The 12,748-nt window shown below is 35.2% G+C and overlaps 1 protein-coding gene across 1 annotated transcript in view; it reads right to left on the bottom strand.

Moving 5' to 3' along the window:
• mrps9 (mitochondrial ribosomal protein S9) overlaps window positions 1-12,748 on the bottom strand; it is a 36,351-nt gene that overhangs the window by 3,714 nt on the left and 19,889 nt on the right. Inside the window, exons 6-9 of the mRNA XM_073852245.1 lie at window positions 5,165-5,250; window positions 2,564-2,639; window positions 2,291-2,459; window positions 80-188 (exon numbers count right to left, since the gene is read on the bottom strand). Of these exons, the coding sequence (XP_073708346.1) occupies window positions 80-188; window positions 2,291-2,459; window positions 2,564-2,639; window positions 5,165-5,250 (440 nt within the window). The remainder of the gene's footprint in view (window positions 1-79; window positions 189-2,290; window positions 2,460-2,563; window positions 2,640-5,164; window positions 5,251-12,748) is intronic.

The following is a 12,748-nucleotide window of genomic DNA, read 5'->3' as shown; positions in this document are numbered from 1 at the left end:
CAAATATTCAAGCTCTTGATATGCTAAAAGGATCTTTCCACAAAGATGCGATGCTTGACTGAGGCGCCCTCATACGCACCTGTCTTGAAGCAAAGGAAAGAAGTGGAGGTAGTTTCTGCCGTTGATTGTGATGTTCCCAGAGCCACTGTCTCTGAGGGTGATACTGGCTTTGGCGGTCTTCCTTCTGCCTGTGGGAACGAGAACGAGGGAGATAAAGATAGTTAAAAGTGATGTGGGATTAAGTGAGTGTGTAAAGAAGAAACAGAGACAGTTTTAGGTGAGAAGGTATGAAGAGCGAGACAAGGCGGAAACCTTGCAGAATAAAAATTCTTTAGCTCTCAGATCTTACTGGCAGGATTGTGAGACTTAAAGGAATAACTCACCCAAAAATTAAAACGATCGCATCATTTCGGATCAGAACAGATCAGAATTCTGATCACGCTGCAAAAAATGCTTTTCTTACTTAGATTTTTTTTTGTCTTGTCTCCAGCCAAAATATCTACAAATGCTTAAATCAAGATGGATTTTCTAGACGAGTAAAAATTGTCTTGTTTCAAGCAAAAAAATCACTAAAGTTTGATTTGTTTTTTTCTGAAAACAAACAAAATAATCTGCCAATGGGGTAAGAATAATCATCTTATTTTCTGTTTGAAATAAGATTTTTTTTTTTTGTACCCCATTGGCAGATTATTTAGCTTGTTCTAAGCAAAACCTCACTTAATTTTGACTAGATTTTTTTCTGAAAACAAGAAAATTTCTACTCGTCTAGAAAATCTTTCTTGATTTAAGAATTTTTAGATATTTTGGCTGGAAACAAGACAAAAAAAATATAAGAAAAGCATTTTTTGCAGTGCAGGTCTGAAAATCTTTCCTCTGCTGTAGCTCTTAAATCGTACTTGTTATTATATATTAATAACTCTGGGTTATTATATCCAAGTAAAACTTAAATTTTTGTTATTTGAAATAAATTAAAATAAGGAATTTCATTTAACGTTTAATTTAAATTGAGGTACTGAAATTGAATTAAATTAACTACTAAAAATGACAACCGCACTACAAAATAATAAAACTTTAAAATGAAAAAAAAAAAAAAAAAAAAAAAAAAAAGTCAAACTTGACAACAAATCACAGAACACCATTATGAAATGTCTGGAGACACTTACTGTCGTACAAATAATTGTGGTAATTACCAAAGTTGTTGTAACTAAAACAAAAATTATTATACACTACCAGTCAAAAGTTTTTGAACAGTAAGGTTTTTAATGTTTTTTTTTTCTCCTTCTGCTCTCCAAGCCTGCATTTATTTGATCCAAATTACAGCAAAAGCAGAAGTACTGTGAAATAATTTTACCAATTAAAATGACCGCTTTCTATTTAAATATACTTTAAAATGTAATTTATTCCTGTGATCAAAGCTAAATTTTCAGCATCATTGATCCAGTCTTCAGTGTCACATGATCCTTCAAAAATCATTCTAATATGCTGATTTGCTGTTCAAGAAATAATTATTTATTTATTTATTTTTTAAACAATTGTTTTTTTTAGGATTCTTTGGTAAAAAGAAAGACCCAAAGATCAGCATTTATCTGAAAAAAAAAAAAGCTTTTATAACATTTTACACTATACCAATTAAAAGCTTGGAGTCAGTAACATTTTTTGGGGGAAACAAATGATAGAAATTAACACTTGTATTCAGCAAGGATGCTTTAAATTGATCAAATTGATTCTATTCATAAAGATTTGTATTTCAGATAAATGCTGTTCTTCCGAACTTTCTATTAAATCAAAGAAACCTAAAAAATAAAAATCCTACTCCGCTGTTTTCAACATAATAATACATGTTTTCTGAGCAGCAAATCAGTATTTTAGATTAATTTTTGAAGAAACATGTGACTGGAGTAATGATGCTAAAAATTCAGCTTTGAAATAACATTTCAAAATATATTCAAACAGAAATAATTATTTTAAATAGTAAAAATATTTCAAAATTGTTTTTGCTGTATTTTGGATCAAATAAATGCAGGCTTGGTGAGCAGAAGAGACTTCTTTAAAAAACATTAAAAATCATACTGTTCAAAAACGTTTGACTGGTTGTGTAAACAATATATGCTGAAGTAAAAAAAAATAAAATAAAAATTAATTAAAAAAAACGTGGAAACCAGACATTTTGCCTTAGAAGTTAAAACCAAAATAAAAATAAATTAGAAATATAAGAAAAAAAACTGCCATAAAACAAAAAAATAAAAATAAACTAATAACATTTAATACATTTGAAATGTCAATATCATACCATCTGCAACGCTGAAAGCGACTCCCTGTGGGTCATATTGCAGGGCAGGAATCTCGTGTTTACTGGACTGAACCTCCAGCTGTTTGCGGAACTTCCGTATGAACTCCTCTTCCAGAGAGCAGTAGGGCATAGACAACAACTTCTCCATCAGCTGGATCAACCGCATGTACTGCACAAAACAACAGAACTCGCTTAGTTTGAAAACAGCACCCTCTTGCGTTTCCATCCTGAATTACACTCATTGGAAGATACAGACAAGTCATGAGTCCTTACATCTTGATCTGAAACGTTCTCTACCAGATACTCCTCAATTTCTTCTTTTAACAGCCACCTGCTACCAGCCAGCACACTAAGGAAACAAACAGTTTATCCATTAAAATCATCACAATGTTCTTTTCTAGGCTGCTTCCTAATCTAATATTCGAATATACCTAAACAAATTGCTTTTGCTCTTTGCTAAATGCATAAATGTAAATGTTTTTCTTAGGGATGCACCAAAATGAAAATTATTGGCTGAACACAGTTTTTCCGGTGCCACTTAGTGGTAAAATCTAATATTCACATGCTTATAACTTTAACTTTAAAAGAAATAATTTTCACGGGAGTTACCCTTTTAGACTCCTGAAACCTTGCCGAGTCCAGCAAAACCAAACAAGCTGGGTTTTGCCTTATGGTTTGCACAACGTTGCATTTTAGCTAGGGCTGGCCGATATATTTTGCTATATCTCGATATACGATATATATCTCGATATCTTTACAGGATAAATAACCCCCCAAAAACTACTGCAAAAACAAATATGCCAAATTCCAAAGTCTTTTTTTATTGAAACTCAGAGGTAGGCAGTTCAGAACAAAGTGCTTCTGCGAATTTTATTTTAATATATAAATAAACCCTTTTAATTTTTGGCAAACAAACAGAGGTTTACTGTTAAAATCAATACATGGAAGAAAAATTATAATCAGTTTTAAACGTTTACATAATAATTGTAGTAATTGTCGCCCCCCCTAAGATAAAGGTAGGGGAAACACTGGTATACATATATTCACGGCAGTAGACATCTGTCTGTTGTTCGTCCGACGCCTTAAAACCAAAGTATCTCCATATAATGGAGCCAGTTGTCCTTTTTTTTGCGACGAGTTCTGTAGCCTCCGGGCTGGTTGCGGGCGCCACCGTGTTGAATGAGACGACAGGCGGAACAAAAGCAAGGAGGCGGGGGCGAGCACAGCACAGAGAAGGCAAACAAGCAAAGTGGCAAAAATGAAATATAAACATTATATCGATATATACGATATGTCAAAATTCATATCGAGTTTAAAAAAAATATCTCGATATATTTTAAATATCGAGATATCGCCCACCCCTAATTTTAGCGATTACAAAACATTTGCCAATATCTTAGAAACTGTTACTCCTATCGATATAAAACCATCGTAGGAAATTCTGAAACATAGCGTGCCGGCTAAATGCTAATGCCCAATTGCCAAAATGTTAAAGGTAAATGGCAAAACAAATACAAAGTCAGCCATCTTTAATTTTTTCTCTACTCATATAGAAAAATGCCTATAACTCCAAAACAACATGAGATATTTTCACCAAATTTAACACACACATGTATTGGCACACTCTAATGGTGCGTTCACACCGGACGCGACTTGCGCGGAAAAAACGCGCTATTCGCGCGTAGTTGAACGCTTGAACATTTGAGTTTACTCGCGCCATTCGCGCGTGACATTTTCTTCACAACAGACGTGAATTCGCGTCATGGGAGGGGCTTCTGCCACTCGTCAGCGGGAAAGTAGTTGTAAAATAGGTGAATGAGCTCAATTTGTCCGACCTCTTCACTCACTTTCTTCCTATCCAAATCCTTTTTATTCCTGTTTCTACAAAAGTCCAAAGATGTATCGTACAGCTCCGAGTAACCAAAGACAGCAACGGTGATTTTGTCCTCCATTGTTGTTTCGGATTTCTGCCTCCGTCACTACTAGAGCAAGCTCCTGATTGGTTAACGCGGCGCGGATTTTCGCCAAAGTTCAGATTTTTGAACTCGCGCGTTTCGCGTGATTCGCGCGAATGGCGCGGCAATCGCTTGAAACGCTCAATGCGCGCCGCTTCATTCGCGCTATTCGCGCGTTTCGCGCCGCCTCATTTGCGCGTTTCGCGCCGCAGGATGGCTATTCGCGTCTTTGCATTGCCTTAACATGTAAATCACTCGCGCTTGCCGCTTCATTCGCGTCCGGTGTGAACGCACCTTAAGGACACACAAAAAAGTTGGTGGGATTGTGCCTCTTGGTGGTGCTATAATTGAACAAAATATGAAATTGCCATTGACTACAATAGAGTATTATGATATAAAATGCTACAATGCATTGGTGTACAATTACAAAACTTTATGTACCATGAGACCATGACCTGAAAGTATTCAAAACGTTTTGAGACAGTGCCACCTTGTGGTCAAAAGTGATAATTGTATTACTAGTGGTTGTTTTTGTTTTGTTCACCCATTTTGACTAAAATCACCTTGCCTAGTGCTTGGCCCCGTAAATGCTGCTTGTAGCTATATTTTATTTACTAATGATCTAAGGCCATTTCGCGATTTTAGTCATCATACTATAACCAGCAACAACCTCCCCTTTCTATTCTCATCAAAGACATTCTCTCGCTGTCGGTGCTTGTAATGATTTTTGCATCTTTCTCTAATAGTTTTAAATGCTTCCACACTGCCGACATGTTTGCTGCATTAGTGCGCACCTCTATTTGATTGTATCATGTCATTGTTCGGTATAATTTATTCTGCCTTTTCGCTTATAATTTCGGTTGCCGAACATACGGTGCGCATCCCTAGTTTTTCCCGTAGGAAGTTTTGAACTACTCACATTTGTTTGGTATCTGATGTGAAGAGGCCTTTACTTCTCATCTTGTCCTGGTGTCTTTCTATTGCCAGAATCTTCTCATACATATCCTAGAATGACAGAAGAGAAAAATGGAAAGTGGTCAGTTTCAATACCAAAAGCAGAATTAATGCTAAAAAGGAAAAGAAAGAATCCTCTGAGCATGGTCTCTGTTGACTAATAAGTCAATGAATACACAGAATGAAGGACGAGGAATTCTTCATAGATATTCAGGAATCCCTCAAAAGAAAAGATGCAGTGAAGCAAAAGCAGGGATTTGAAAATCCCCCCGACGCACACGCTCACACAGATACACATGCGCGCGCGCACACACACACACACACAGTCTCCATTATGAAGGCAGATCTCATCTCTGTCTCTCTCTCTTCAGCTCTGGCTGAATTTAATTGTGTGTGTGTTTGTGTGGAGGGAAAATTGAATTGGGGAGCACTTGGGCCGTAACCCCCCGCACTTTCTCTCTCCTTTCTAACACACACACTCGCACGTTCTCCTGACAGGAGAATCTGCCATGCGGAGCAGGATGGCATCCTCGGGTACACTTGTCTAAATTGGCATCGCGCCCGTGAGCCTGGAGTGCCCGTCAGGCGTGGTGGTGCTGGAGCGGCGCAGAGCAGGGGTCTGACGCGGGGCCCCGACGCTGGCATGCAGCTCACGTCGGCACCTTCCTCACGCCTGTGCGAGAATTCATTTCCCCCTCAATTATCCCACAGCTGTTTGTTTAATTCGGTCCTGATAGAGTGCGTATAATCCACCGCTACTCGCCAAAAAAGCAAACATCGGGCAAAAACCAATTTTCAGCACAAAAAAGGAGGAGTAATAGAAAAGAAAGGGGGGGGGGGAGAAAAAAGCGGGGGAATGCACGTTACACGTTCGTGATCACAGCGCCATAACGAATCCAGAGAAATTCAAATGCCTTTAGGAGGGGAGAGAGGCTCCTCGATCTCAGCTTTTAATATGAACTTTCAATGTAGCCTTTTGGTTGGCCACGGCTTCTTGTATTCAACAAATCATGGGTAAATTGTACAGACTCGCTCCTCCCAAAGCGCGCATGGGTTTTTGTCAAAGGTTAAGTTAAGTCAAAAAAAAAAAAAATAATCAGTACAATCAACACAAGAAGTACTAATGTCATGAGCCTGTGCTTCTATGACTTTTTTTTAATAAAGTAAATAATTGTTGCTCCAAGTATAAATGTGTCAGATGTGCTGCTGCAAGTCAATTCTGACTGGTTTGTCAAAAGTTTAAATAACATTTCAAAATATGAAATAAAACTGACAACAGTGGTGTTATAAAGTATGCTTCTTTAGCTCAAATTATACAATAAAATAAACTATTTTTTAGGCTGGTCTAGCTATTGCACATGCACGTTTAAAAATAAACTAACAGCATTACTTCTATGAAAAAGGTTGATAAGGTCTTTTAACTAAAAATTGCAGAGCTCAAAAAAGGTCTGTGAGCTTTGGACCACTGTGGAGTGTTTCAGGTTAGTTGTTGAACCATCACTGCAACATAAAGCATATTAAAGATTTATTTACTTATGTTTTAATGCCATTTCAGCAACAATGGCTATATTCATAGCAACATTAACAGTATCATTTACAATAATATACAATTTTCTTAAGACAATCACTCTACTAAAACATACAAGTAGCCTAATGACAATAATACTGATAAAAAATGTATAATAAAAAAATCTTTCAATTTTATCAATTATAAAAATTCTAAAATATTTCCAGGTGAGACTTTAAGTAAAAATGTCTAATATGTGACCCTGGACCACAAAACCAGTCTTAAGTCGCTGGGGTATATTTGTAGCAATAACCAAAAATACATTGTATGGGTCAAAATTATTGATTTTCCTTTATGCCAAAAATCATTAGGAAATTAAGTAAAGATCATGTTCCATTAAGATTTTTTGTAAAATTCCTACTATAAATATATCAAAAAGTAATTTTTGATTAGTAATATGCATTGTTAAGAACTGAATTTGGAGAACTTTAAAGGTGATTTTCTCAGTATTTTGATTTTTTGCACCCTCAGATTCCAGATTTTCAAATAGAGGTATCTCGGCCAAATATTGTCCTATCATAACAAACCATTTATCAATAGAAAGCTTATTTATTGAGCTTTCATATGATGTATAAATCTCAGTTTTGTAAAATTTAACCTTATTACTGGTTTTGTGGTCCAGGGTCACATATATTAAATCTGTCTATTTTTTTAAGGCCTTGCAAATGTAAAGTTTTTTTTTTTTTTTTTTTTTTTTGAATGCTGTTGCAAATTCTGCCAAATTAAACTCACTAAGGTTATCTAGCTGACTAAAAAAAATGTTTTTCCTGAAATTGTAAAAGTGACTAATCTGAGTTGGAGAAAGGGTTAAATGTTTTGCATCATATGCCATTTAAAAAAATATACAGTCAAATCAAAATTTATTCAGACACCTTCAACGTTTCTAAAATTATCACAGTCTATTCGCTATAGTTTAGAAAATGGTAATAAAATATGACAAGAACTCAGAGTTAAACGGTCTCAGAACAAATTCAACTTGACAACTTCGATAGAAAGGTATGTAACAAAACATGGTCAGGTCAAAGTGTCAAAGTCAAATTTGTATCATTTTTTTTTTTTTTGGGCAGTCTACTGTATGAAGAATTTCTGGGTATTATATGTCACAGTTTACTTTTTTTTGCTATCCTCACTTACATAAACTATAGTGTCCTGCACCCAGAAGAAAAAAATATCAGAAATTATATGTGGTATCTGAATAATATTTGGTTTGACTGCAGAATCTTTCAATTTAATCAATTGATGAAAATTGTAAAATTCTAAGGGAGGCACTTAAAAAAAAAATGTCTTTTAGTATATTTTCTGAAGTAAAATGTTGACTAATATATTAAATCTGTTGATCTTTTTCTGAATTTTTTTTAGGCTGTGCAACTGCGAAGTCTTTGAAATGCTGTTTACGGGGCAGTTGTCAGACTTGTAACTCAAAGGGTGTGGGTTCGAGTCTCAGGTCCAGCAGGGATTGTCGGTGGGGGGGAGTGAATAACCAGCGCTTTCCACCCTCAATACCACGACTGAGGTGAGACCCTTGAGCAAGGCACGAATAATTGTAAGAATGTATGATAAACCTTAAGAATGACTTATCTGAGTTGGAGAAAGAGTTGAAATTTCCTAACCAAAAGTAAAGTTTTGCCTCATATGTCATGTATTTTATAAATGTACACTATTATTCAAAAGTTTGGGGCTGATAAGACTTTTTAATATCTCATTGCACTTCTTTGATTAAAAATCTTCTGTAAACAGTAATATTGTTAAATATCACATATTTCAATAATTGTTTTCTAAACTAATTAAAGATTTAGTTTTCTATATTATTTTTTAAAACCATTTTCAGCAGCCACAACTTCAGTCTTCAGTGTCACATAATCCTTCAGAAATCAATCTAATATGCAAATTTGGTACTTAATAAATAGGCCTTGGTTTTGATGCAAATTTCACAATTCCATTCTGATTCACAAGCTTGCGATTTGATATGATTTTGATTATTTTGAAGATATATACATAAAAATAATGTGTAGGAATAACCAAAAATACATTGTATGGGTCAAAATGATTGATTTCTCTTTTATGCCAAAAAAAAAATATATATAATTTGGATATTCAGTAAAGATCATGTTCCGTGAAGATATTTCGTAAATTACCTAACGTAAATATATCAAAATCTAATTTTTGATTAGTATTATGCATTAAGAACTTTGGAAAACTTTATAGCTTATTTTCTCAATATTTAGTTTAATACTTAATTTTTAGATTTTCAAGTATTGTCCTATCCTAACAAACCATACATTAATGGAAAGCTTATTTATTCACATGGTTTTGTGGTTCAGGGTCACATATATATCTCAACTAATGCTGTAAAATATACATGAGAGTCTGTTAGTACTACATTACTATCCACCTTTTTCCTGAACACGTAAATCTCATCTGCCTCATAAAGGAAAAGTGCTTTACATTTCTGGTCTCTGATGTTTTTGGTCAGCATAACCCTGTGCACATTTATATTAAATTAGATTTATTTATAGTTATACTTATAAAGTATCTTTTTACCAACTGTAACATGGATTTCTATGGAGATTTCTTTGAACGGTTAAAACACTAATTGAGCTTGGCTTTCAGTAAGTTGTACTCTTTTTAAAATAACCTTCAGATGTTTCATGTTTACTTTAATGCTGAAACTGATATTAAAGCGGAGCAGATGATCAGTTCATGTGCATCTTGCGCAGCTGCTTTTCTTGAACTGAGGTGGTACAACGATCTCTCACTTCTTATTAAACAGCCCCAAATGCCATTAACTGTTTTAATACAGTAATAAATAGGCTTTGATAGTTTCATATAAAAAAAAGCACAAAGCTTATAGCAATTTATCAGAAGAAATGTGTGCTACGATGTTCAGTTCATTAACTGAAAACAGGCTAGACTAATCGTTTATTGGGATTTAAGAATCATAGTTTCGCAAAACGGAGAATCGATTAAAATTAGGGCTGTGCAATTAATCAAAATTCAGTTTTGATTTCGATTTCTGCTTCAAACGATCATGAAAATGCAGTAATCGTGATGAAACTATTATTGCGCCCCATTTCGCCTCCTTTCCAGTGGTGCGATTTCGCTCCTTCATAAAAGCCTAATTTCACATGCAACTCAGCAAAATCATGTAACGTGACTTTCATAAAACGGGACGCGATTGATTTATTAATGTTTCTTTGATGTTGTGTTTTTAATAGCGCGTCTCGTGTATGCGCTCAGAGACGGAGCAGAACATGGACATGTAAAGTTATCTTTAAGCTCAATGTGCGTGCCTAAATGGTCAAATACACACAGAAATTTTTCAAAATGAGGCGATTGGTGATTATTCATGTAAACCCTTGTCTTATGTCTGAAATGATCATAAATGGTTGAGAATGAAAATACGTGTGTAACAGTAAATAGCATCCGTGTGGCACTTAAAGCAGCAACAAACAATATTCCTTCTGCCGTCTCTGTGCTGAATATTATTAAAACGTAAAAATACAAAGAGATAAATCACTAACTGCTCTTGAATGAAGGACTTTTGTAGTTTTAAAAACAAACAAAGCATGTGTAACTATTACAATGAAGATGCTGTTTTATTTAACATTCAAATAATTACATCAATTTCTGTAGTATTGTTAGACTACTTTGGACTTGCATAAAAGTTCAGTATTTTTTTTAAGCACTGTTTTTTTATTTGTCTCTTTTTTCTGCTGTATTGATATCTTTAAATGAATCATTAATATAAAGTTTTGGACCCAGTCATAATCGTGTAAAATACACGATTACAATATTGACCAAAATAATCGTGATTATGATTTTTGCCAAAATCGAGCAGCCCGAATTAAAATTGAGAAATCAATTTATTTTTTTACCCAGTCTTATAAAATAACATTTCTTATTCATGCTGAAAGCAGATGTGCTGCTTAATTTTGTTGAAATTGCAACAATTTTAGGGTTGTTCATATAACGCTAAAAAAAAAGCCTTTACTCTCTCACTTTTGTTTAATTTAACACATTCTTGCTGAATAAATGTACAATTTTTTCTTTCCAATAAAAACAGCAACTGATCAAAAACCACCCCACCTTTAACTAGACTGCAAGGTACAAAAAATGAGGCCGTTTTAGCATATAGAAGTTGTTACAGAACTTTGGTGGGAGATTTTTATTTTTAGTTTGAGAGAACAAAAAGGGTCACGTTTTAATAACTGATTGCTGTACTGAAATACTTGGTTACTCGAATGTGCAAGTGGGTTACTGTATAGCATCCTGATATATATAAGGTACCGACTATAAGGTAAATGTCCATATTTACCACCCGTGTATCTTAGTGAGTTTGAGCGTGTTTGTGTTTTGCTTCCTCTTGCTCATGCTAGAAAAATATTCCTGTCTGCAGGAAGGAGAGTTGTACATTATTTTCTGCACACTGCAGGGTTTCTGAACACGGAGCACCTCCATGCGATTCGAAACTGGATGAGAGAGCTGGTGCACGCCGGCAGATTTGACATACCTATTTAAATTAGCAGCAGGGGTCCCAGCCACTGCAGGGCAAAGGGGAGGATGAGGGGCTTGGGCGCACCGAGGACAATGGCGCATTAGTCAACTCGCGCACACACACACACAAACTCCTTACTGCTACTGAGAGACGTCTTAGCCCAAGGTCGAGTCCATAGATGAATGGTAGAGAAGGGAAAAATAAGCTAAAACAAACAAACTTTGAAAAGGAATTAGCCGTGGTGACAAAGAGGCAGTTAACGCAGGAGGCTCTCTGGGGCTCTTCCCATCACGGTAAAACCCCTAAGGCTGATGTGCGCACACACCTACACACCAAAAACAGCACATGTGCACGCATACACACTCACACCTAATATCACAAAGCCCTGGCGTGCCTACTGAAGTGTGTGATGCTCCCTGTTGTAAATGGGATTTAAGGAGGAGAAAGAGCTCCGTCACACTCATCTTCCTAACTCTCATTCCTCTTCTTCTGACAAATCCAAACCTGACATTTGCATTTTCCTTAATCATTCCAATCTCCTGTTTAAACTGGTTTGTTTTAACATCAACCGTTCTATTTCATTTGATTTAGCACACTAAGTGTAAAATGTCAAACAAAGCCCGTCTCTGAGCAGAGGGGCTGTTCTCCCCTCATCACCCCATCCAGGCCCTGTTTAGGGGATCAGAGACCCGAGTCACAGCCTCCCTTTCCAGAGCTCTCTGTCTGCGCCCCTCCTCTATCCCAACTCTCTGTGATGTGCCCCCACCTACCCTCTGTCTGTGCCACTCCCTTCCTTCAATCACAGACTAGACAGAGCAGAATCTCAACTAAATTTAAATTCTGACTGATACAGATAGATTTAGTGAATCACCAGTTATTTTTGATTGAAACTGAAGTTTTCATTTAGCCGAAAACTGAAAATAAAGCTTTATAATCAATCAATTCATTCATTAAATTTAGTTGTTTATCAAACTGACCTGTATGTAAAGAATTAAATTGCACAGTTTTTATATAAACTTTTTAATAATGCTACACCAATTTCATTTAAACAGTGGCTGTAATAAAATGTATTAATAACAGATTTATTTAAACACAGATCATAGAGAATAGAGCTATTAGCTATTATCATAATGAGGCAATTGTAAAGTGCTGTTGAAAAGTTTGGGATAAGATTTTTTTTTTTAGTTTCTTATGCTCAAAGTTGCATTTATTTGATCAAAAATCCAGAAAAAACAGTAAACTATTTTAAAATGTAATTTATTTCTGTGATGCAAAGAAGAATTTTCAGCATCATTACTCCAGTCTTCAGTGTCATATGATCCTTCAGAAATCATTCTAAAATGCTGATTTATTATCAAAGTTGAAAACAGCTGTGCTGCTTAATATTTGGTAGAAACATGTGATACTGTTTTCAGGATTATTTAATAAATAATAAGTAAAAAAAAACAGCATTTATTTAAACTATAAATCTTTTGTAACAATATAAA

This window comes from Garra rufa, chromosome 12 (assembly GCF_049309525.1).
Source record: "Garra rufa chromosome 12, GarRuf1.0, whole genome shotgun sequence".
Classification (NCBI taxonomy): Eukaryota; Metazoa; Chordata; class Actinopteri; order Cypriniformes; family Cyprinidae; genus Garra; species Garra rufa.
This window is presented reverse-complemented; position numbering and strand designations above follow the sequence as displayed.